The sequence below is a fragment of the Salvia miltiorrhiza genome, chromosome 7 (genome assembly GCF_028751815.1).
Source record: "Salvia miltiorrhiza cultivar Shanhuang (shh) chromosome 7, IMPLAD_Smil_shh, whole genome shotgun sequence".
In the NCBI taxonomy this organism is placed as follows: domain Eukaryota; kingdom Viridiplantae; phylum Streptophyta; class Magnoliopsida; order Lamiales; family Lamiaceae; genus Salvia; species Salvia miltiorrhiza.
Window position 1 is genome coordinate 55,444,578 of NC_080393.1, and position 23,212 is coordinate 55,467,789.

General features: G+C 37.3%; 4 protein-coding genes across 8 annotated transcripts in view; 2 read left to right on the forward strand and 2 right to left on the reverse strand.

The window, feature by feature from the left end:
* The window catches only part of LOC130994828 (pentatricopeptide repeat-containing protein At4g17616), a 3,982-nt gene extending 2,039 nt beyond the window's left edge, over positions 1 to 1,943 (forward strand). The window contains exons 2-3 of the mRNA XM_057919906.1: positions 1 to 816; positions 1,139 to 1,943. The exon at positions 1 to 816 is cut by the window's left edge and continues 1,504 nt beyond it. Coding sequence (XP_057775889.1) covers positions 1 to 725 — 725 coding nt within the window. The 3' untranslated portion in view covers positions 726 to 816; positions 1,139 to 1,943. The remainder of the gene's footprint in view (positions 817 to 1,138) is intronic.
* A 670-nt stretch (positions 1,944 to 2,613) lies between these two features.
* LOC130994905 (uncharacterized) lies at positions 2,614 to 6,286 on the reverse strand. Of its 4 annotated transcripts, none has more exons than XM_057920038.1 (5): positions 5,711 to 6,005; positions 5,498 to 5,547; positions 4,328 to 4,552; positions 4,139 to 4,243; positions 2,614 to 3,665 (listed from the first exon to the last, which is right to left on the reverse strand). In XM_057920038.1, the coding sequence occupies exons 3-5, from the start codon at positions 4,536 to 4,538 to the stop codon at positions 2,929 to 2,931; spliced, it is 1,053 nt and encodes a 350-aa protein (XP_057776021.1). In that variant the 5' UTR covers positions 4,539 to 4,552; positions 5,498 to 5,547; positions 5,711 to 6,005; the 3' UTR covers positions 2,614 to 2,928. The 4 variants fall into 4 exon arrangements, with proteins under 4 accessions (XP_057776021.1, XP_057776019.1, XP_057776018.1 ...); XM_057920036.1 differs by having other exon boundaries at positions 4,319 to 4,552; positions 5,711 to 6,002; XM_057920035.1 differs by lacking the exon at positions 5,498 to 5,547 and having other exon boundaries at positions 4,319 to 4,552; positions 5,711 to 6,286.
* Positions 6,287 to 7,563: 1,277 nt separating this feature from the next.
* Positions 7,564 to 13,823, reverse strand: LOC130994832 (mediator of RNA polymerase II transcription subunit 17). Of its 2 annotated transcripts, none has more exons than XM_057919913.1 (9): positions 13,628 to 13,823; positions 12,147 to 12,373; positions 11,835 to 12,054; positions 10,221 to 10,334; positions 9,941 to 10,026; positions 9,422 to 9,809; positions 8,854 to 9,315; positions 8,355 to 8,672; positions 7,564 to 8,078 (listed from the first exon to the last, which is right to left on the reverse strand). In XM_057919913.1, the coding sequence occupies exons 2-9, from the start codon at positions 12,233 to 12,235 to the stop codon at positions 7,764 to 7,766; spliced, it is 1,992 nt and encodes a 663-aa protein (XP_057775896.1). In that variant the 5' UTR covers positions 12,236 to 12,373; positions 13,628 to 13,823; the 3' UTR covers positions 7,564 to 7,763. The 2 variants fall into 2 exon arrangements, with proteins under 2 accessions (XP_057775896.1, XP_057775897.1); XM_057919914.1 differs by having other exon boundaries at positions 12,147 to 12,376; positions 13,628 to 13,792.
* Positions 13,824 to 20,584: 6,761 nt separating this feature from the next.
* Positions 20,585 to 22,367, forward strand: LOC130994927 (uncharacterized). The gene is made up of 3 exons (XM_057920089.1): positions 20,585 to 20,624; positions 20,712 to 20,769; positions 21,436 to 22,367. The coding sequence occupies exon 3, from the start codon at positions 21,447 to 21,449 to the stop codon at positions 22,248 to 22,250; it is 804 nt and encodes a 267-aa protein (XP_057776072.1). The 5' UTR covers positions 20,585 to 20,624; positions 20,712 to 20,769; positions 21,436 to 21,446; the 3' UTR covers positions 22,251 to 22,367.
* Positions 22,368 to 23,212: the final 845 nt, after the last annotated feature.

Sequence of the window (23,212 nt, forward strand, 5' to 3'; positions counted from 1 at the left end):
TAGAAGACTTGGTAGCAGAAAATTACTCTGTCCCAATAGGTTCATATACGTTACTTTTGACTGCTTATTACAAAAGAAATATGCTGAGGGAAGCAGAAGGACTAGTGAGACAAATCCAAAGACTCGGCTTTGCCATTAATACTTCTGATGAGTGTATGTCCCCAAATGTTTCTGATTCTGAAGATAAACATACATCGAATTTGGCAGATTCAATCAGTCAAACAATGAGAGAAGATGATGGAGGAGTTCCATTTATGGTACATCAGTTTAATTCCTCCATCTTCTTCTTCACGAAGGCCAAAATGATTGAAGATGCAAGAGAGACATACCGGAAAATGCAAAAGTTGAAGATCCAGCCCAATACTTCCACATTTTTCTATCTTATATGTGGATATAGTTCTGTGGGGATGTATCGTGAAATTACAATCTTGTGGGGCGACATCAAGAGGAGCATGGTGAATTATAATACTGTATACAAGAGAGAAGTCTATGAGTTGCTGCTACTAAATTTTATTCGGGGAGGCTATTTTGAGAGGGTGATGGAGGTCATTCATCTTATGATGCAGAATGATATGTTCTTGGATAAGTGGTGCTATAAAATCGAGTTCTTGAAGTTTCACAGGAACCTCTACCGGACCTTAACTTTAGCGGATGCTAAGGACGAGGCTCAGAGCAGGAGACTTGAGCAAGTGAAGGCGTTCAGGAAATGGGCTGGCATAAGTTAAACACACACTGTTAATTGTATGTACTTTGACTTGTTTGCAGCAGCAGGAGAAACAGCAGGAAAACATCGACTCACCTTCGCTCACCACCACTGTAAGTAATGTTTGTCTATACATTTAATCAAATTTAGTAGCTGGTTAACTTCAACTGGTGACAAAGATTCTGCTCACATTTTTTGTTTTTTCAATCATGCTTTGAGTCCATAATTTGCCTCTCTTGGTTTTCTACTTTGCGTGAGCCTATTGTCCGTAAAAACAATATAGGTTACTTTACCACATGCATTTTGATGGAGTGAACAATTTTGAGCTTGTTTGATCATGTAATCCTTCAAATACTCAATCATATATATTGTCAATCTATTCGATTGTGTTTATTGCAAGGAATTGATATCTCATTCCTTGCGTCCTCAATGCAGGCCTATTAAGACATAAGAGCCTGAAATCTGAACCCCAAGCATTTGTGAGGGGAAGTTGCGCCAACTTCTCAGCGCTCTCCAAGCAACGAATATTGCTGTGATCCACAATTATGTCACCATGAGTGATGTGCATCATGATCGGAGATATGAGTCCTCGTTCCTCTGCCACCAGTAAGTGCCCTCATCTCTATAAACAGGCTGTTTCACCGTGAAAGCAGTTCCGAGTCCAACTGAAATAGGCTTCCCTACTAGAAAGAGAGCTGCCTCGGGGCTCTCTTTCAGGAGCTTCAGTAAGCAGTCTTGATGCCCAATTACGAACTGATACTGTGTCTTTGCAAACCCGTGTCGTTTAAGAGACGAACTCAGTCAGATTGATTGGAGTTTCGACCTTTCAAGCTCAGGAAAATCGCAAGACGGCCTGAAAATAAGTGCTGAGGGGCGTCGCGCAGTTCAATGGAGTTTCTAGCCTATAGGTTCTTGAAGTCGAAAGGTGAGTCATTTTTTAGGGAAATTTTGTAAATACACCAAGTTGTGTTTCAGAGCGCCACCCACAGGTTCAGCTCCCAAGATTTGGTTCCATATATTTGGCAACCACAAGTTTTATTATGTTATCGACTAAGTGGCTTTGTTTTGCACCTCGTCTTGAACAGAACATATGTTCACTTTATTGAATAAGAACAGAAATACAAAAGGTTTTAATAAATCATAGATTGTATATAGAAGCTATTGAACCTAGTAGGAATTTGTTTTGAAAGAAGTATAATTCAAAGTGGAAGTATAAGGATCTTGTTGAATGCTGACATTACATATTCCTCTCTCATAGTATGTTATCTTTGATTGTAAATTTATTGCAAGAAAATAGGGGATAAGAAAGATAAAAAAAGATTATCATATTTTAATGGTCTCTACCTTTTTAATCACATATTCTCTAGAATGGAAAAAACATGAAAAAATATTATCATATCAAATACCCCATTACAAAAGTTGATTCAGGAAATCAAAATGAAAGTAGGTTCGATGGGAAAGGGTGGGAGACTCAAAAGTTGATTCAGGAAATCAAAGGCAGACTGTGGAGCTGGAATAAAACTTTTAATATGTTGAACCTGGATTTGAACTTTACCTCTTGGTGCTCAAGTTCCTGTTCAATCTCCTCTTGTATTTCTTTATAGGTACTTCTGGTGCCTATGGTTTTGCTAATGAAAATTTTCTTGACCAAAAAAAAAAATACCCCATTACAATATTATATTATCTTAAATTAAAGTCAAAATGAGAAAAGATGGGCTATCAAAAAAAAAAAAAAAAAAACTCATAAAATATTTCAACCTACAAAACACATGAAAATATATATTTTCTGCCATTTTTTTCATTTAACAAAACGCACCCTTGTTTTACAATTCTATGCATCTCATCTCATACTTACTGAAAATAAAAATAAAAATAGAAGAACTTAAAAATCATTCTATCAAAAAGAAGTGTTGGACAATAACAGCACTAGCAGTCTAGCATTGAGAAGGTGCTGCTGCAAGGAGCAAAGCATTTGCAAGTTCAATGTGTGTCCAAAATACATTTGAAGGCAAACAACCACACTCAAAAACGTGCCACTAGGCGGCGCTGAACTCTAAATTTATGAACTTTTCACTCACCCTTCCACATATGCACAAGGAAGAAGAATGAGAGGGAAACAAGAAAGCGAGAAAACGACGTTTCCAAAATTGAGAGCTTCAAATTGGATAAGATAAAAGAGAAAACAGGAAGCCACATTCAGAATGCACAAGATAAGCTAAATTCACCTACAAAATATTTGGAAGTTGAGAATCCAATCTGTGCTGCAACTCCTTGATCTTGATCGAAAGCTCCGACTTCTGCTCCTTGTAGCTTTGCAGCAAGTAGTCTTTTCCTTCATTCAGTTCTTTCAACTCGCTCACTTCCCTCCTCAACATTTCAATCTTTTCCCCATCTCTCCCTTTCTCTGGAGACTCCATATTGTTCTCGACTTCTGGGTATCCATTTACATGGCCGTTCCTCGCATCAGCAGGCCAAACGGGAACGGAAGGGAGTTTCTCACCTGAGTTGACATGTCCGACACAGTGATCTGCTATTGCCTTCCGTAGTCTCTGTACTTCCCGTTCTGAATCAAACAAATCCCTGTTTGCAATATCTAGAAGAGATTGCAGATGTGAAGAATGTGAAACCTGTGCGGCAAGAGAGTTTTGCACTTCTGCAATTTGATCTTGCATTTCTAGTATCATGTCATCTCTTCTCTTCAGCTGCTGTCTCAGCTTCTGTATGACCTCCCGCTTGCTGAAAATGTCAGAACCAGATTCTGAGACGCAGGGGGAGTCGGAGCTGTTTGATTGGTGGAAAGGTTTCTGGGGAAGCTCCAGGCGGTCAGGAGAAGACGACCACATCACACCGTTTTCTTTATTGAATTCCGACGTGGGAACAGTCACTAATGGAAGAGCCATTTCAGGTTCTGCCATCATCTGTCCATTGACGTGTGGTTTGATTTCCATCACATCCCTGGATCCTGTTTCATGAATACAATGATCAGTGAAGTATATAGATAATGAAGAAAGCTCAAGAGATCACCTGTTGAATTTTATGGGAAATATAAATAGGAAGATAATAGTTAAATTCAAAGGGGCAAGCATGAATGTTATTTGATTACATGATCAGGAAGAAAATATCAATAATGCCAATTCTCTTAACCATATATCAATAATGTACGTAAATGTGAATGGTGATCTAGATCACTACTTCTATCAGGCTCAAGTACTAGAACCAATGCCCCAAAAGACATGCACTTTTAACCCACCTATACAAGTTTTCTCCAGCACAAGATAATTGATGAAAAGAAAGTTCGGTTGCACATATATGCATATGCAGGTTTATGTTTTACGTATTCGAGGTAAATCTTAGCCCACTCGAAATCTGAGGAGGTTCAATTTATAACTCAAACAATCTAAATAAGGGTTTTGACTAGGACTAAGATGTGATTACCTGAATAATGATTGTAGCAAACATCTTCATCTTGAGGAAAGCAAAAGGCATTTGAATGCATAGGGCAGCTTCCCGACTTCTTGCCATTAGTGGATTTTCCATTAACTGCAATTACAGTATACTCTCAGATAATATAAATAGAATCTTCTGGAATAAGTTGCATGAACATGCATTGGACACCTTTTAAACCTGGACTACTGTTGTTCAGTTGTTTAGCATCAAGGACCTGTTTGAGCTTATATCCAAGGCGAACTGACAATGTACTAAGCAGTGCACTCCCTGCAATAAGGATCCAATTTGGTCCCTCCCCCTGAACAGTTCTTGACCTCCGAGGTGACTCGGTGGCTCTTGGCTTCATTGCTAAAGCGACAGAAGTGCAGACCAAAAGCTTTTCCGGCATGCACACGAACCCTCCTTTTGTAACATGAAACATACAACAATTACTTTACTGGCAAAGATTAAAAGTAGAGCTCAGAGAAAACAATTTATCATTTGTTAATGCAAATGTTGTCATTTTCAAAGGACAGGTCCTTTCACACCACAATATATCTGTAAAAATATGTAATGTCAATCTCAAACAACAAAAAGTTGAAGGCCTAAGTCTTCACGTATATCCATAGAATGGCCGGCAGTCAATTATGCTTGCATTCAACAAGTTCTGTGTGTGCCTCTCTTGTTTTAGTCCACATATAGTCACTTGGCTATCCGAGAATCCTGATGGACAAAGATATATCCTTACTAGGCTACCATCACAAATTGCTACCTTTCAGAAAAAATCTTCATGGATCATGTCAAGAACTCTTCTAGAATCTCTACCGTGTATATGCTATTCTCACTTTCCTTTTATTCCTTTAGGCTACCATAATAGAGACACAAACTGCGAGTAGTTGAACCTTAAGCCAATAAGCCATAAAACACAAACTAAAAGTGTTCTGCTCTAGAACTACCTAGTTGATTGCATAATTAAAAACTGACTTGCAAAGCCATAAAAAATCAACATAAAAGAAGCTTCCCAACAGAACAACCTATTAAAAATAAACTGAAAATATGGGAGATAAAATATTCCCTTGAGTGCAGAGTGGGATTCATTTTTCTTTATTAATTTTTAGAAAAACAAAGAAGCGCCTAATTCAGGTCTGTACATTGTCTGTTCTTAACTGCTTCAGCAACGGCGTGCATCATCAACACTTATGGACACATTTTGCTAAACTTACTTATAAATAACAGCGAGAACACATTGACTGTCTAAGTAGTAACCAAGAACTACAAAACTATCAATCATCGTATCAAAAAAAATCGTCCAGATTTATGAAAACAGATTAACCAGACCAGTAGCCACAGATAATTCTGAAAACCCACCACTGCTTCATCTAATCTCAACATCATCCTTCTATTCGGAGCTCCACCAGCTAGTGTGCACAGACACACATAAATTAACGCAATCAATAACCCCCAACTAACGCAAACGCGGGAAAAAGACAAAAAAAAAATCGGTAAATTACGGAAAATTCACAAAATACAACCACAATCACACGAATTAAGAAAACACAGGCAGCTAGAGAGATAAATTACCACAGATTCCACCAAGCTCGCAGAGTCTCAGACGACCGCCATTTCAATCAGCTCAATTCCGGGGAATTATCCGATTCATCGTGAAATTGACACCGAGCTGGAGACGGAGACTGGATTAAGAGACGGTAGAATCACGGCGGCGCAACAGCGGTGTGCCAACGGCGGCGGTGGAGAGAGCGATTGACGGGGAGAAAATGGGGAAAGTGAGAGAATCTGAGAAATGGGAGCTAGGGCTTTTCTAGTTGTTCAACATCCTAATTCTTGTGCAGTTTTTGCTACTAATTTGTTGAACTAAAATTATCAGTTATTTATGCTTCAAAAAAAAAAAAAAAAAAAAAACAGTTATTTAGGATTTTAATTATGCAGCTAAAAATAGTAAATATATATTCGCGATCGGCGTTACTCGTAATTTATAAATTGAGGAATTAATTTATTATTAATGTGAATGTGATTGGTTTAGTGAATAAAAGAATTTGATATTCTGAATCTCCATAATAAATTTTAAATTATAGGGGAAACAACAATAAGCTATGAAAAAGTGGTAAACCACTCATACTCAAATTGGAAGTAAAGAATTAAATAAAGTAAAGGTGTTTGCAAAGCCAAGCTAGTACGTTTTTAGACCACGAGTCATAACTGCCCATTTATTTTAAATTATGGTTATGCTATTTATAGTACCGGTTTTTCTACCGGCAACTTTATATTGTTTTTTAATATTTATATTAAAAATTAAATCGATAATACCAGAGCATATTTTACGTAAAGACAAAGCACGTATTTTTTAGAAATATTCTTTTTATCATTCTTCATTCTCATGTTCCAATCCCATAAAAGTAAAATACGTAGTCATGCGAGAATTGTATACCCAGAAATCCCATGTCGAAAAAAAATAGAAAAAAATTGGAAAAAAAGGTGGAGAAAATTTAGGTCAAATCATAGGTTAATCATTATTTGTGTCCACAATTTTTAGTGTTCTCCAAAAAAAATTCCTAACTCATGTTTTCATTAAAAATTCCCACGACTTTCAAAAAAAAAAAACAATTTACTTACACCCTATATTACATAATTTGAAGACAAAATAATAAATCATTACCTCCTCTAATTTTCTTAAGTTCAATGTTTAGATGCAAAATTGGGATTATTGTCGGAAAATACTCAAAGTTTGCTAATTTTTTGATTTGTATTATAACCTTTATCTTTTGTTAGAAAATACATAAATTTAAGATTGATTCTGAATCATTCAACAAAGAACAATTTCGCCCAAATTTAATTTGAATAATCTACTGATTAAGCAAAGTTATATACCAATAATAGGATAACATAGGATAATTTTGCCCAAATCAATGTGAATAGTCGCACGACTTGCTATTTCTCACTACGACATCAAATTGGATTTGGGTGAAATTGTCTGTCGTAGAACGATTCAAAATCAATCTTAAATTCATGTATTTTCTGGTAAAAATAAAAATAAAAATCATGTATAAACAAAAAAAAATTTGACAAACTATAGGTATTTTCTAGCAATAAACCCCCCAAAAAATCCCACATATATTCCGATTAAATATCTAACAAGGTGTTTCATCCTTGCATCACCATGGTACATGTTGAACTTTTCTAATGTAAAAACGTGAGTTAGAGATATTTTTCTAGAAACGCTCAAAACTGAGGTCACAATATTTTTTTTTATATATATAATAAGTGAGTTAGAGATCTTTTTCGAGAAACGCTCAAAATTGAGGTCACAATTTTTTTTCTTGATAAATTAATAAATAAATTTAAATACTAAATTAACCATGCTACCACTAGGCCAAGACACACACAAAGTCACAAGTTAAACTACTATGCTCGAGTAATAAATAGAAAATAAAGCTTTATTCGAGAATATTAAACCATTTTGTTTGGCTGTAACCATATGCCCCCATGTGAAGTACATGTGACTAAAGCTAATATATGTCACGTTAGGCTACTTGACAATTACATATCTATTCCTACTTCACATTTTCAATACAAAATTTTCCCAGAAAATCGAAAACTCGTTCATCACGGCCAATTCTCAATAGCTGCACAAGTTGAGAAAGTCCAGCAATGTCGAATGCAAGAGATCAAGAGGTAAATAGCCTAAGAACTTCCTGCTTTGTGACTCGAAATAGGACATGTCCGACCGGAGTTTGTGTTCCTCGGTAAGCCCGTCGTCTATCGTGAGCCACCAAGAGATGCAACCTTGGGCATCTTCAGGGTCTACATGTGCTACCAGTCGAGCTATTTCGCCCTGTTCCAGCTCGAACGCCAGTGATAAGAAATCTCTGTTTGCTTTGATGCCAACAGCTTGAGCTTCCTCATGCAGCCACTGGACAATTTGGCTAGCAACCTATAAAAGGATTTTTGCCAACATTACAACAAGCATATCCATATAACAGTAATTATACGGTCTAATTGTCGAGAACATCATGCCAGAACTCCTAGAACAGTGTAGACACATGTAGAAAGTTTTGTACCATGAATTCGTACAATCACCATTTGAAACTCAAAGATGTTTAGTGCAAGAAAATATTACATAAAGTAAATATATGAGGCACTAAGTATGTTTGTCTCATATGACATCATAAGATAAGGCACTATATATTTATTGATACCATTCAAATACCTGCTGAAGAAGTATTATAGGAAGATCTGCCAAGTCACAGTCATATCCATTAATCGAGCTGACAACCTCAGATTTTCCTTTGAAAAGACCAAGAACATTAGGAGCACCTTCGCCCTGTACGCTAATGGAATCATCAATCACCACAACCTTAGTCCAGAACTGAGATCTTACAACCTTCGCATTGCCAACGCCAGGTGTCTGAATTTGGCTAGCAGCATGAATGATGGATTCAGGAATCTTCATTGAAAGCGTCCATGAAGATGTCCGAGAATGCCAGGTTGGATGAGAAATTAATTGGACATAGGGCGTCCTATGAACCTTCAAGTGAAAAAATACACTTACATTTAGTCCGTCTGTGCATAAAAACTTAATCCAGATTACTTACGAAATTCTTAAAATTATTGATGGATGATCGTTTTAAATAAAATTTGAGAGTAGTGTTTACGTTATATTTGACATTTATAATGTCAAGTTGTCATGAAAGAGATGTAGTACATACCAGATCTTCCAGCATAGACAGAACCTTATTTGAGAATATTCTGTGAGCAAGAGACATGCAGAAATGCCCTAGAATGTTAGAATTGTCCTTAGCTGGCTGGCCAGGAATTTGACTCCTTCGTAAAGGCATGGCTTTGGATTTTGCTCTGACAAACACATACTCATGAAACAATTGCCGCAAATAAATCTCAAAACCAAGGTGTCTTGAGACTCCTGATCTCTCTGCTTTATCAAATTCTTTTCCAAAATCAGTTCCGTCAAATGATCCCACAGCTACATTTGAAGTTTCTACAGTGTTTATTTCTGATGCACTGCTTGTTTGATCATGTTGACCAGATGACACGAGTGAAAGTGAAACAGATGCTCCTTCACCAATGCTTAGGCGTAAATAATTTTCTTTTATGCCAGTCAGGTTCACACGCAATGAAGGATTACATGCTTCACGGTTTACCAAATCAAACACCTGAAACATTATTTTGATCAAAAAATTAATATAAAAACCGATGGAATTACATTTTTTGCATAGACTGATATTACGATATATGAGATATACATAAGTGAAAATATACCTGCTCATCGTGTATTGCTCGATGAACTTCACGTAAGGTTAAATGCATTTCCCTCACACGTTCTTCATCTGTCACATGTTCCTTCGCAGGCATTCGGGAAGAATCAGTGGATTCTGCTTGCGTCTTTGTCTCACCAGATCTTGTCAACTTATACGAAGGATTGAGTCCAAGAAACTCAAACTGAAGAGAGTGGCATGACTTATGGGGTAAATTCACTGTGAGCATTCCAGCTGCATCGTGCTCAACAGGAATTGTAGACATAGAAGATGGACGAAATACAGAAGCCAAATCATATAATGAACTGTCAAATAAATCAATATAGAAGCCTTCGTTGCCAGAGGCAGCTGCAACCAATCGATGTCGTTTAATTTTCCAATTTTGCTGCAATCTGTCATCCATTAGACAACACAATTTTATTAATATGGGAGGAGGAAGAGATTTCCGTTAGCTCTACGTAAACGGTAAATCACACACTGGGAGAACAGAAACATAAGGCTTCTTCAAGCATTTAGTACTTACCTAATGAGGGCACCATAAAATCTAGCCTCTCTTGCTACTTGCTCTTCCAATGCTTTGGCAGATTGCTTTAGATATTTTCCAAGACCCTGCAGTGTAACATAAGACCTTAACCGTACTGCACCATAGCATTAATGTGCAAAAGAATTACAATCAACGCACAAATACAAATATAGCTTACAAGAAAGACAAAAAAATATACAAAAGTTAAGAGGTCATTAGTAAAAGTCCTGCAAAGTAATTCGTTCATGACAAAGACAACAACTTAGGAAGACATAAGTACCCGGAAACACTGTAGTTTGGTTGCTGTAGACACAGCAAGGTCAGATAGATGTTCATTCGGCAATTGCTTCGGCCGTGTCATTCCCGCGACTGTTACAGCATCATTAGCCTCTACCTGTGGAAGTAACATTAGAGTAAAGAAAAATATATTACAATCTTTACAGGTTCTATGCCCTTTGTGCCAATGCCATGTCTTAGTGTTGTTCAAATAGAAGGAAAGAAGAAGTTTGTGAAGGAAAAGGAAGCATTAGGAAATTATGCAGACTGAAAGAATTTTAGGTGCATCTAGAAGGCTTGCATGGTTTAAACAGGTAATTCCTTAGAACCAAGTTGACACACAACCTTTCTGTTGGTTTTAATGATCTATAAGACTATAACTAGTTGACCAAGCATGCATCAATCCTAAGCCTAACACAAACCAATTCAGAAACCATGATATGCTCAAGCTGCTGGCCAAAATCAAACTAATAGGTCAGCAGAAACAGGCTAAAACGATGATAAATAATCACCGTCATATCACCAGAAATCTAGACAGCATCATGGTTTACTCTTAAGGGTGACCTTTATTAGCAAGACATTAGTCTTAACATATGTACTCCCACTCCCACAGTTAAATTTAAGATGAGCAATACATAGATGCAGAGATGCTCATTATATAATGCTAACCCCTTTGAACACCATTACAGCAACTTCCTTTTTTTTTGGGGGGGGGGGGGAGTAGCTGAACAAATAATTTAAAGATCGTGTGACCAGAGACCTTTAGCCTTAGGCATTAAACACTCTATTTTGCCTACAGAGAACTTCTATTATGCATTTGTATAACTCAATTGTATTTATTAACAAGGCCTTAAAGCGTGACTCCATTGAAATTACATGTCAGCATGTCATATACATATTAGGGTTATTATTAAAAATAGCCCGAACTTTGGCCTCATGTTCACTTTTTAGCCCGAATTGACAAATATTACAAACATAGCATGTAATTATCTCCGCTGAGCCCGAGTCAAAATTTCAGCCAACTAAGGCTGGCATGTCTCGCCAAAAGCTGATTTGACAATTAAAACAGATACACCAGAATTTCACTCTCCACATCAGCTATCGAAACGGAGTCATTTCACTTGAGACCGTCCAAATCTCACAACTGAACTGACTGCCCTTTGTGCACCCGGGTGAGAAGGCGCAGCCGCATGACATGCACCACCACCACTACTCCGGTGAAGCCTACCCCGACTTCTACCGGGGCTGCAAGTACGCTGACAACGTTTTCAAGTCGCAGCTCTAGTGTACGCAGTCGTGCAAGGACGACATTAGAGAGTAAAACTTTGATGTATTTTAATTGCCAAATTAGCTTCCAGCATGACAAGTCAGCCTCAGTTAGCCAGAATTTTGACTTGGCTATAAACTGAACAACAGACATGAATACAAGCTATACTTGTAATATTTGTAAATTTGGGCTAAAAAGTGAACATAAGGTCAAAGTTCCCGCTATTTTTATTAATAACCCCACATATTAGTATTACACTTGCGACTTGCCCATGCACATCAAGTCAACAAGAACTCAATACAAACTCAAATATAGAAACAAGCAAGAAAACAAAGAATTTAAACTCTTTACCGTGTTAATAAGATCAATTATGACAGATAGCTCTTGGTGAGCCAACTGCAGATTCTCCACTAAACTCTGCCATTGCCATTGTTGCTGACTGGATGTCGCACCCTCCTTGGCACTCGCACCTTCACTCTTCCGCTTCTTATTGGGATCCTCTCTCTCTACGGCCCATGCAAAGTCTATTCTCCTCACCAAGTTCACTCTCTTTTCATCATAACCCACATCTCTGCCACACATATATGCACCGTTATCACATCAATCCATCAAAACACAGATTTTTTACATTTAATACATTGTGTGAAAAGGAAGTGAACTGACGTGGGGAAGCGTTCAAAGCCATTTTCCTCAATGGCATCAAGTCGTTTGATCGGAAGCTTGTCTAGTGAGATTTCAAGATCTCCATCCATTCTTCTGGTTTTGATTTCCAAGGAATTGAATCAGATAAATAGAAGCCAGAGAAAGAGTAGTCAATTAGCACAGAAGCCTGCAATAACTTTTCAGGGCCTTCAAATAGATTCAGGTGGGACCAATACTTTCATGGCAACCTGCTTTTGAAGCATAAACATGCATCACGTATTAAAAGGTATCACCACAGAAAAGAAAGGAAAAGAAAAAATGGCAATACTATTAAGAAACAGAAGAGGTAAGATTATATTTTCATCATTGATGCAAAATATGTAAGGAATGCAACTTTCAATTTTTACAGTTCATTTCATGTCAAGAACTATTCCAGCATCCAGAACATGTAAATGCTATTCTGACCCTTCTTCCAAATGAAAGGCATTATCAACTCAATCTTTGTCTAAATCCAAGCAATCCCAATTTCTTTAGGCTACCATCATAGAAACACAAACTGCAAGGAGTTGGACCTTAAGCCATAAAACACAAACTAAAAGTTTTCCAACTCCAGAATTATCAAGTTGATTGCAAAAACTGAATGCAAGACTATAAAATCAACATAAAAGAAGCTTCCCAACAGAACAACCTATTATAAACGGAAAACGTGAGAGATAAAACATTGCACAAAACTTCCTTTATTATTAATTAGAAAAACAAAGAAACGCCTACATTCAGACCTCAAAGCTCAAGTACATCAATACCCCTCCTTATTCCATGACATACAACAATATGTATATCAGAGGAAAACCAATCGTGACTTTTCACTAAAGTAATATGGTAAGAAAAATGAACAGACCTAGAAAAACATCATCTATCTCATAAATCAGGTTTTCTAATAGAGCCAGAAAGAAGCATCACTAAACATTGTCTGTACTTAAAATGTTTCAGCAATGGCATCATCACCAACTTTTAGACATATTTTGCTAAAATTTCCTGTAATAACAACGAGAACACATTGTCTGTCTAAGTACATAAGAGCTTACAACACTATCAACTATCTTATCAAAATTTGTCCAGATTTATGAAAATGGATTAACCAGACCACTAGCCACGGATAATTTTAAAACCCCGCCATTGCCTAGTATCACCAAATCGGGTGTTAGGGTACCCCAAAATACCCGATTTCTTAATTTTACTGAGAGTAATCCATTTCATGGGTGAGAAATCTCTCGGAGACGAAAATATTGTTGAAGGTTAGTGCAGATTGCTGCTGCTTCTCAAGTGGGAGACCTCAAATTGGAGATAGATTTGTGCAGATTCTTTAATAGAATCCACAACACGAGAGAGAGAGCACTCCAATCAATTTCGTATTGGGTGGGTTAGGGTTCTCAACTAAAACTCCAAACTTTGAAGGGGAAAAAAATATTTAGGGAGTAGGGCTGCGGCGGCTGCCATCTTACCTGCTAGTTGACGGAGGCAGCTGCTGCTGCGCGCGAGGTGAGCCGGCGAGGGCGGCGGCGTTGGCGACCGGCGGACGGCAGAGAGAGGCCGGAGACGAGAGAGGGTGAGAGAGGCAGAGAGACGAGAGTGAGAAGAGGGAAAGTGACATACGTGACCGATTCCCAACTCAAATTAAAATTTAATTATTAAATTAATTTCTCTCACCTATGTCCCAATAGTCCCATTTCATTTGGCCAAGGAGATTAAAAAACTTGTTTTTTAGTGTAAAAGTGAGTAAAGGTGTGTGGGATCACATTGTTTGTAGTGTAAATCATTATCAAAAACATAAATGAAATTATTGAAGTGGGACGTCCCGAAAAGAAAAATGAGACTATTGGAGTGGGAAGTTTGATACAAAACGAATATTGAAATTAAACGATATATTTAAATAAATAAAATATTTTAAAATTTTCATAACTTATTCGTTAAGTAATCAAATACTGTTTTATCAAGAAGGTATGGTCTTGTGATAATTTATGTGAAGAATGTAACGTTAGAATGATTGGAGTCCAATTTATTTGTACTTTAATTTAATTATTGTATTTTTACAAGCTATTGTCTTTATATACAGAACATACCAGCTATAAAGGTGAAATGGCAAATATTTGCAACTTGCAAGCAAGGTCATATTCATTCAACAAGACAATGCTCGGCCTCATATCAAATACAATGACTTTGAATTTAGACAAACTGTCAGTGCCCCCTCCTCCTGAACCCGAATACCCCCTACCCCCCCGAGCCCACCCGCTGCGCAACAGGAAATGGTTGTGCGCGTGCTTAGCACGGCCCAATCACAAATTTCAGCGATTAATTTTTTTTTTTAAGAAAACGGTAAAAAACCGAAAACATGCACAAATCTCCCTTTTTTTCTTCAAAGTAGCCGTTCCAACGGCTCTATGCTCCTTTTTCTATTTGTTTTTCTTTATTTTTTTTTTACTTTCTACCTCTATAAATAATAAGATCATTTCATTTCATTTTCAAACAAATCTTTACACTTTCTTCCTACTCTTCTTTGTAAAAGTTCTTTCACCTCAAATTGTGCTTCAATTATGGATGAAAATTTCAAGCAATGGTGGAACACTCACCCACAAAATCCCAACTCTGGCAATTCCTCGAGTGGAGCATTCTTGCCTTTCTTGCATGAATCTATCTCAGCTCCTACGGCCGGTCTTGAAGGCATCAACTTGAATGCCAATTTCAATGAGGAGGCGGCGGCGACAGCAGTGGACCCCAAAGTGGAGGAGATATCAGCGTCGGTGTCCACCAAACAACAAGGTGGATACACCCCGGCTGAGACCACATTCGTTTGTCGTCTATACGCGGAGGCAACATGCGACTCCGTGAAAGATGCCGATCAAAAGAGAGCTACGTATTAGGGCGTCATCGTCAAAAAGTACAACGTGCAATGACCGCCAATACCATTCCACGCGATGTCAAGAAAATAAAGTCGCATTTCCAACAAGTTCAAAGGAACGTAAAGCTGTGGGAGTCAACATACGACAAGTGTCACAAGAATTGGGGCTCTGGCATGAACGATGACCAAATCATCGCTCAAGCCGAACAGATGTACGCTGCCGAGCATGGTAGTGTATTCAAGTATCCACATGCGCTGGAGGGTGCTGCGCGAAACTCAAAAGTTTGCGTCCATTGGCAAGGATGTCCACTCCTCAAAGCGTTCAAAGGGCTCATGCGGAGGCTACACAAAGACCGAGAGCGAGCCAAACATCTCTACACGGTCCCAAGGCCAAAAGGCAGCGAAAAGGGACGAGGGAAAAATGCAAGAAGGTGGAGTCGTCGTTGGAGCAAAATGCGTAGTGGAGGCTATGAAAAATATGGTCAAGGTCATGGGAGTTTTCTCCAAAACCCAACGCGACCTTGCAGACGGCATCATATGGGTAAGGACACTTCTACTTTGAATTCGGACGAATTTGCGTTTCACTTGAAGAAGGTGGATGAAATCAAACACCGCAATGATCTTTAAATTTTTAGGTTGTTTATGATTTTTTTAATTTGAATTAAGTTAGGATTTCCCTTTTATTGTAATGCAATTTTAAATTTCAATCAATGTAAGATTAACTTTTAGTTGGAATTAAGTTAAGATTTTCCTTTTATTTGTAATGCAACTTGAAATTTCAATGAATGTAGGATTAACTTTCAATTTTAATGAAAAAGAAAATTAGAGAGTCAAGTAGGAGGCTCTCCCACTGTGGGGAGTGAGCTCTTAAATGGTGAAGACCTCTTTTAAGAGCCCACCTTAGCTCTGTACTGCGGATGCTCTAAGTGTCCAACTTTCAAGGTGAGTGAAGTTGTGTGGACCCTACATTATAAATAAAAGTGACAATTTTTTAGTGGATGAATGGAGTATAATTTACAAATATTTATTTGGGTGTGATATTAAATCATCACTCAATTCATCATAGTGCGTATTGTCAATCAAATTTATTGTCGAAGAAAAAAAAATCGTGTTACAACTCCAAAAAGGCACAAACCTGGCATGATCATCTCCCAACATTTGGTATTGTGTTTGTGAACACTACACGCAGGAGAGGATCCAAGGTGGACCACTGCAATCAACCTTAATTTGGTGTGTCAAAAAAGAAATCAATCAAATCGTATCATCCATTATTTTTGTCTATTCTTTCTCTCTCGCGGGCAGAAAAAATTCAATTCATTTTGTCTTTTTATTTTTTTTTACCTCTTGAAGCACTTCAAAAAAACGCCTCAACGTGATAAAGAATAATTGAAGGATTTTATGAATGATGTCTTTGAAGAAGCACAATTTCATAAAAGATTGTCCTATGTCTACAATCAATATATTTTAAAAGTTGAAGATAAACACAACACCAAGCGCTACATTAATGTGGTCGCGGCTGCCGTGACCATGATTGTGCACCTTAATTTTATTTTATTAGTTTGACTTCATTTGTTTTATTATTATTTAGACGGGTTTGACGTGATAATATAATGGCTCGAATGAATTCGGACTTGACTTTTAAAATTTCGGTTTTATTTTATTAGTTCGGCTTCATCTGTATTATTTTTCGAATGAGTTTGGCCCGATAGGTTGATGGCCGAATGAGGTTGGACTTGACTTATAAAATTTCAGTCCGATCAATTTTAAAGTTAATTTTATTTTATTAGTTTGACTTCATTTATTTTATTATTAGTATTTCTCACGTGCATCTTAGTTTTATTTTATTGATTTGGCTTTATTTGTTTTATTATTTTTCGGATGAGTTTTGTCACGCTCAATTTTTTCGGAATAATAAGATTTGGGATATGTGACGAGTGTGTTAGGCTTTTCTTGAATTAAATGAGTAATGTGCCATTAGAGTCGGACATCATCTTATTAATTGAAAAATACATCTTATTCAAAAGATAACAAGCATGACATTATATAATTATTATCTCTAACATGATCGAAAATTCAAACGTCTAATACCAAAACAACATTTCATACTAGACATATATATATATATATATATATATATATATATATATAGGGTGGGGTTAAAATAGAAACCCCCTTAAGATGAGAACTAGGAACCTAATCTAAACCACTGATTTTAATAAAATAAAGGGTTGAGATTAAATTAGAGATGCACATTAAAATATATAATGTAAATGTATTTTTAATTAAAAGGGTAGAAATGTAAAGAATGAAATTAAAATTTACACGCATCATCATTTACATTTTCACTTTCACTTTGGAATTTCATCTAGTGCTTGAGAAGTTAAAACCGCAGACATCTGTGCAGTCGACGAACGACCAATCTGCACGCCGGCGATGAAGCATCGGACACAGGAGGTTCTCCGGCGGCGGTTTCGGCGATCTGTGCAAGGTTCGAAATTTTCCCTCCTGTACAAGGAGTTGGCGTTCGACGGTTTGGGCGAAATGGGTCTTCGTCGTTCCCAGCGGCTTCGGCGATCTGTAACAGGAGGCGGCGGCGGAGGCTGTCCGATTATTCCAAGAGGGGGCGGCGGATTCTGGCCGATTTATACAAGGAGGAGGTGGCGGAAGCTTAAAGCCGTCCGAAATTGGGGTAAATCAATTGCATAGATGTTTTATGTAATTGCATAGCTGTTTGTTTTTTGGTTAATTTTTTAAAATTGAATAGATGATGGGTGTTCTTGATTTGCATAGATGAAAGATTGTGATGCATAGATGTTGGATTGGGTTGCATAATTATCATTTCTTGCGATTCTTTGATAGGTTTTGTTTGCTTTGCATAGATGAAAGATTGTGATGCATAGATGTTGGATTGGGTTGCATAGTTATCATTTCTTACGATTCTTTGATAGGTTTTGTTTGATTTGCATAGATGAAAGATTGTGATGCATAGATGTTGGATATTTATGCATAAATCACAAAAATTGAAACGTTTTTTCTGTTTTTTTATTGGAGTTGCATATTTTGAGATTGTTATGCATATATGTTGGATATTGATGCATAAATGGCCAAATTGAAACGTTTTGTTCTGTTTTTTTGTTACTGGAGTTGCATATTTTGAGGTTGTTAGTGCATAGATGTTGGATTGGGTTGCATAGTTATCAAATTTCCTAGTTTTTTTTTTTTGTTAAGTTTTTAAGATTGCATGGATAATGGTTAATTTTTGGATAGCTGTTTAGTAAAGATTTAGCATAGCTATCTAATTTTTTAAGATCGCATAGCTGTTTAAAAAAGATCTTACTTCGAAATTGCTTTATTCTTTAATATGTGCATCTATGCTCTTGAAATTTGAGGTGACCATTTTGGGTATATGCGTGTGTCGAGGGTTTTGATTTCTAGAGTTTGGGGTACTAAAGGAAAAATTGAGGATTAGTATACTCTGTGTTTTTGTTATGAGGTTTGTTTCCTTTCTTACATACTTTGATAAGTCAATTTGTTTTAATATCTTGAAGTGTGAAAAAATTGATTGCGTTAGTCTGTGGAACTGTACGAATTGTTGGAAATTAAATCAAAGTTTACGGGATTGTTGCATATAACCAATGGATTGTCCTTTACTAACAAGAAGATAGAACATACAGATCCTACAAATATGCATCTATGCAATTAGTAAAGTACATCTATGCTATTAAAGTTCATTCGCTGCAATTATTTGAAGTCATCTGTGGATCTATGAAATTATTAATATGCATCTATGAAATTGCTTTATTGCATAGATGATTTTTTAATTGCATCCGTGAAAGTAATATGTTGCAATGTTGAATTTTTGGACAATTAATTATTAGATGTTATATATAATTTGTATTAACAGTTGTGGTTGATTTTTGTGAAATATTTATATACAGTTTGTATTCCCTGTGTACGACGGAATGAAATTCTATGCATTAACATTCGATGTGAAGAGATGGCGAATACTTATTTTTGATAGCACAAATGTGTCAAAGGAAGATTGTCGTCTAGAAAAATATGGTGTTACTACACCTGGTGTGGTATATAATTTTTATTGCGAAAGTTCATTATTTATTTATCGATCACCTGGTATGGTATATAATTTTGATTGTTTAATTATGTAGGCAAATGTACTTGGAGAATACTTGCACCTACATGGAAATCCGATGAAAAAAAATAAAGATGTTGAAGGCAAAGAAATTTGTTGTCCATATGAAGTGGGGTAACAAAAGTTGCATGGAAGCCAGCAGTATATATCTCATGCGCCACATTGAAACTTATATGGGAGAGACACCGTGCAATTGGGTATGTGGACTTCCCACAAATCCAGAAAGGCATTTGATTAGGCTTCGTACAAGATACTGTGCAACTATGATTGGATGGACAAATAACTACATCAAGGATGATGTAATGAGAGGTGCATCTGCATATTATCGAAATTTCTTGTCCGTGCCAGATGAGAAGATGGAAAAGATATTTGGATGACTTATGGTTTGAATAATACACTGTGTTGAAACAAAATTTGTTCTGTCATATGATTACATTGGACGAATTTTTCTTAAACAATTTTATTATCATTTAGATCAATTTTCAAATTTGTTTATGAAGGACAACTTATATTACGTCTTGTTCTCACGTTTGTAGTGCATTGTTGGTTAAAATTGCATACAATAATTATTTATTAATTGCATAGTTTCATATTCTGTATTTATTTACATTGTTATTTACAAATTCAAATATTGCGTATTTGAGTTTGGTGTTTTTTTTAAAGAAGATCATGATTTGTAGTATAATTCTTTCATGTCATTTCTAATTGTTTTATATAATAAAAATTTGAAAAAGATAATTGGTATTAATGATGAACGAATTATGATGTGTAATCTGTGCAATTTCTAATTGTATTAATGTCATCGAATAAGCAATTAAAACATAACATCTATCATTAATTAAGAAAACCTTAAAAGACAAAGTTAACCTTCTCCTAATTAAAAATCAAATAAAACGGCAAAATCAAACAAATTCCCTCATTTTAGGCACATTATTAATCAATTTAATCCTAACCACTAGATCTTCAAATTTAAAGGCTAAGATGTGGTTCCTAGTTCTCATTCACTACAAAAAAGCGCAGGATTTACCGGCGGCAGCCTCGCCGCCGGCGATTACCGGCGGCTTTCCGACGGCGGAGCTGCCGACCCGTAGTTTTTGAATATATGGCGTTGATACCGGCGGCAACGTCACCGCCGGTGATCACCGGCGGCATAGCGGCCGGTAAATATTCAGGCCGCCGGGAATTTTATTTTTTAATTTTATTTTTTAATATTTAACAAGTAGCGGCGGCAGCCGCCGCCGGTGATTAGCGGCGGCAAGATGGCCGCCTGTAAAAAGAGTGCGGGTCGGGCTTTCGCAGCGGTAATGGGTCGCCGCTAATTTTAAAGCCCAAAATCGGGTGCCCTAACCCTCTCTCCTCCAGAACAGATCCCCCCTCGCGCCTCCAGCTCCCCTGCCCCCCCTTGCCCTGCCGCTTGTCGCCGTCGCCGGTCGCCGCCGTCGCCTCCGTCAAGGTAAGCCCCTCCTTTCCTTCTCTCTCTCTGTCTCTCTCTCTCTCTCACCCTCTCACCCTCTCTTCATCTTTCTCCTCCTAATTGCAGGCCAATCCTGCCGTCTCACCGCTCCTGCCACCGCACGGTTCCGCCGTCGACTCCTACGGTACACTTTTGTTTTTAATAGACTTTTATTTATTTATTTATTATTTATTTGTTTGATTAAAATTAACTTAACTCTAATTACTTTATAGGATGTTTAAAGTATGATTAATTGAAATTAATTTGGTAATTAGATTAATTATGAATTGATTTAACTATAATTACTTTATAGGATGTTTAAAGTATGATTAATTGAAATTAATTTGGTAATTAGATTAATTATGAATTGATTTAACTATAATTACTTTATAGGATGTTTAAAGTATGATTAATTGAAATTAATTTGTTAATTAGATTAATTTTAAATTGATTTTCTGTTCTGGATGAAATGATATGTTATTATATATTGTGGGATAGATTTAATCAATTTCTTAAGGATCTTCTCCCTTTGGGAAAGAAATTGATTATTTCTTAAGGATCTTCTCCCAACAAATGATTGTGTTTGCTTTTATAACCTTTTTTTTTATTGTTTTATATGTTATTTTATTATTGTTTCGACATTGGGGGGCCGGGTAGACCTAGTATAGGTTTAGTAAATTAGGACCACTATGGTCACTATAGTTGCTGGTAGAGTCGAGCACTTGGTAGTTAGGATAGTGGGGTTATGCTGTCGAAATTTTCTTAGATTCAAGTAATTTATTGTATTTGATTTATTTTTATTTTCAATTAGAATTTGCAAGAATGAGTGATAATCGATCGTGGATGTACGCGAGATACAATGATCGTGCTGCATTTGAAACGGGACTTGAGAGTTTCCTCGAGTTTGCGATAAATCAAACAGCGTATACAGATGGAATTGGTAACATTAGGTGCCCGTGTAGGAAGTGTAAGAATAAAGTCTTTGCATCTGTACCTACAGTCAGAGAACATGTTACTAGGCGTGGATTTGTCCACAATTACACGAACTGGTGTTATCAAGGGGAAGCACCAGTGTATATGCCAGCAGAACATACTATAATGGATGAGGATGATGGGTCATACAGTAATTACCAAAGGATGGTGCATGATCATGCTGGACCTAGTAATTATCAAGATCCTCCAAATCTTGAGGAGCCGCCTAATCCTGACGCTCAACAAATTTATGACATGTTGAACGCAGCCGATAGTCCTCTATACCCAGACTGTGATACTTACTCACAGTTATCCTGGATGACACAGATGATGAGCATAAAGGTTGAAAATCACATGTCAGAGAGATGTTTTAATCAGATATCTGAGATGGTTCAAAAGGCTTTACCGAAGGATAACAACTGCCCTGACAGCTTTTACAGTACGAAGAGAAATCTGCACGAGTTGGGTTTGCCAGTAGAGAAGATTGATTGTTGCGTTAATAACTGCATGTTGTATTGGGGGGACGACAGTGAGCTAGAGAGTTGTAATTTTTGTGGTGCATCACGATATAAGGAGAACTTGCGTGCATCTGGAAGCCGCCGAAAGAAACGTGTGGCCGCCAAACAGATGCACTACTTTCCTTTGACGCCCTGACTGCAAAGGTTGTTTGCATCTGCGGCAACAGCCGAAAATATGCGATGGCATGCGACTTCAATAGAAGATGGGATCATGCGCCACCCAGCAGACTCTCCGGCATGGAAACACTTGAATTCAGTATATCCTGGATTCGCCGAGGAGATAAGAAATGTGAGATTAGGCCTCTCTATAGATGGTTTTGCCCCATTTGCACAATCAGGGCGTCAATATTCTTCTTGGCCGGTCATTGTCACACCGTATAACTTGCCTCCGTGGTTGTGCATGAAAGAACAATTCATGTTCCTCACTGTCCTCGTGCCTGGGCCATCTAACCCAAAGATGAAGTTGGACGTTTTCTTACAGCCACTGATACAAGAGTTGAAATATTTGTGGGAGGTTGGTGTGAACACTTATGACATATCGTTGCAGTAAAATTTTCAGATGCGGGCAGCTCTAATATGGACTATTAGTGATTTTCCAACGTACGCTATGTTGTCTGGGTGGGGTACAGCTGGGAAATTGGCATGTCCACACTGTATGGAGAATACAGACGCATTTACACTAACGAAGAGTGGTAAACAATCGTGGTTTGACAATCATCGGAAGTTCTTACCTCGTGACCATGTGTTTAGGAGAAAAAAGACTTCATTCTTGAAGAATAAGACATGCAATGTGGGTCCACCAGAACACAGATCCGGAATAGAAATCTTGAATCAAATTGAGGGGTTGGGCTTCGTGAAGGTTACCGAAGACTTCGATAACAGGAACGCTCAACTTGCAAAATATGAACATGTTGGGTGGAAGAAGAAAAGCATATTTTGGGATCTTCCCTATTGGAAGGACCTTTTGATTCGACATAATCTGGATGTCATGCACATTGAAAAAAATGTGTTTGATAATGTGTTTAATACCGTCCTCAATGTGAAGGAGAAGACAAAAGATACCGAAAAGTCGAGAGAAGAATTGAACATCTTCTGTCG

Bases quoted from the DNA above. Each gene is read 5' to 3' on its own strand.
- LOC130994905 (XM_057920035.1), bottom strand. From the start codon at position 4,538: ATGCCGGAAAAGCTTTTGGTCTGCACTTCTGTCGCTTTAGCAATGAAG. The intron at 4,244-4,318 runs GTGTCCAATGCA...CTGTAATTGCAG, and splicing joins CAGTAGTCCAGGTTTAAAAG to TTAATGGAAAATCCACTAAT. The intron at 3,666-4,138 runs GTAATCACATCT...TTCATGAAACAG, and splicing joins TTGCTACAATCATTATTCAG to GATCCAGGGATGTGATGGAA.
- LOC130994832 (XM_057919913.1), bottom strand. From the start codon at position 12,235: ATGGATGGAGATCTTGAAATCTCACTAGACAAGCTTCCGATCAAACGA. The intron at 12,055-12,146 runs GTCAGTTCACTT...TATGTGTGGCAG, and splicing joins GGCTTTGAACGCTTCCCCAC to AGATGTGGGTTATGATGAAA. The intron at 10,335-11,834 runs GTAAAGAGTTTA...TTACTTCCACAG, and splicing joins TAATTGATCTTATTAACACG to GTAGAGGCTAATGATGCTGT.
- LOC130994927 (XM_057920089.1), top strand. From the start codon at position 21,447: ATGAGTGATAATCGATCGTGGATGTACGCGAGATACAATGATCGTGCT.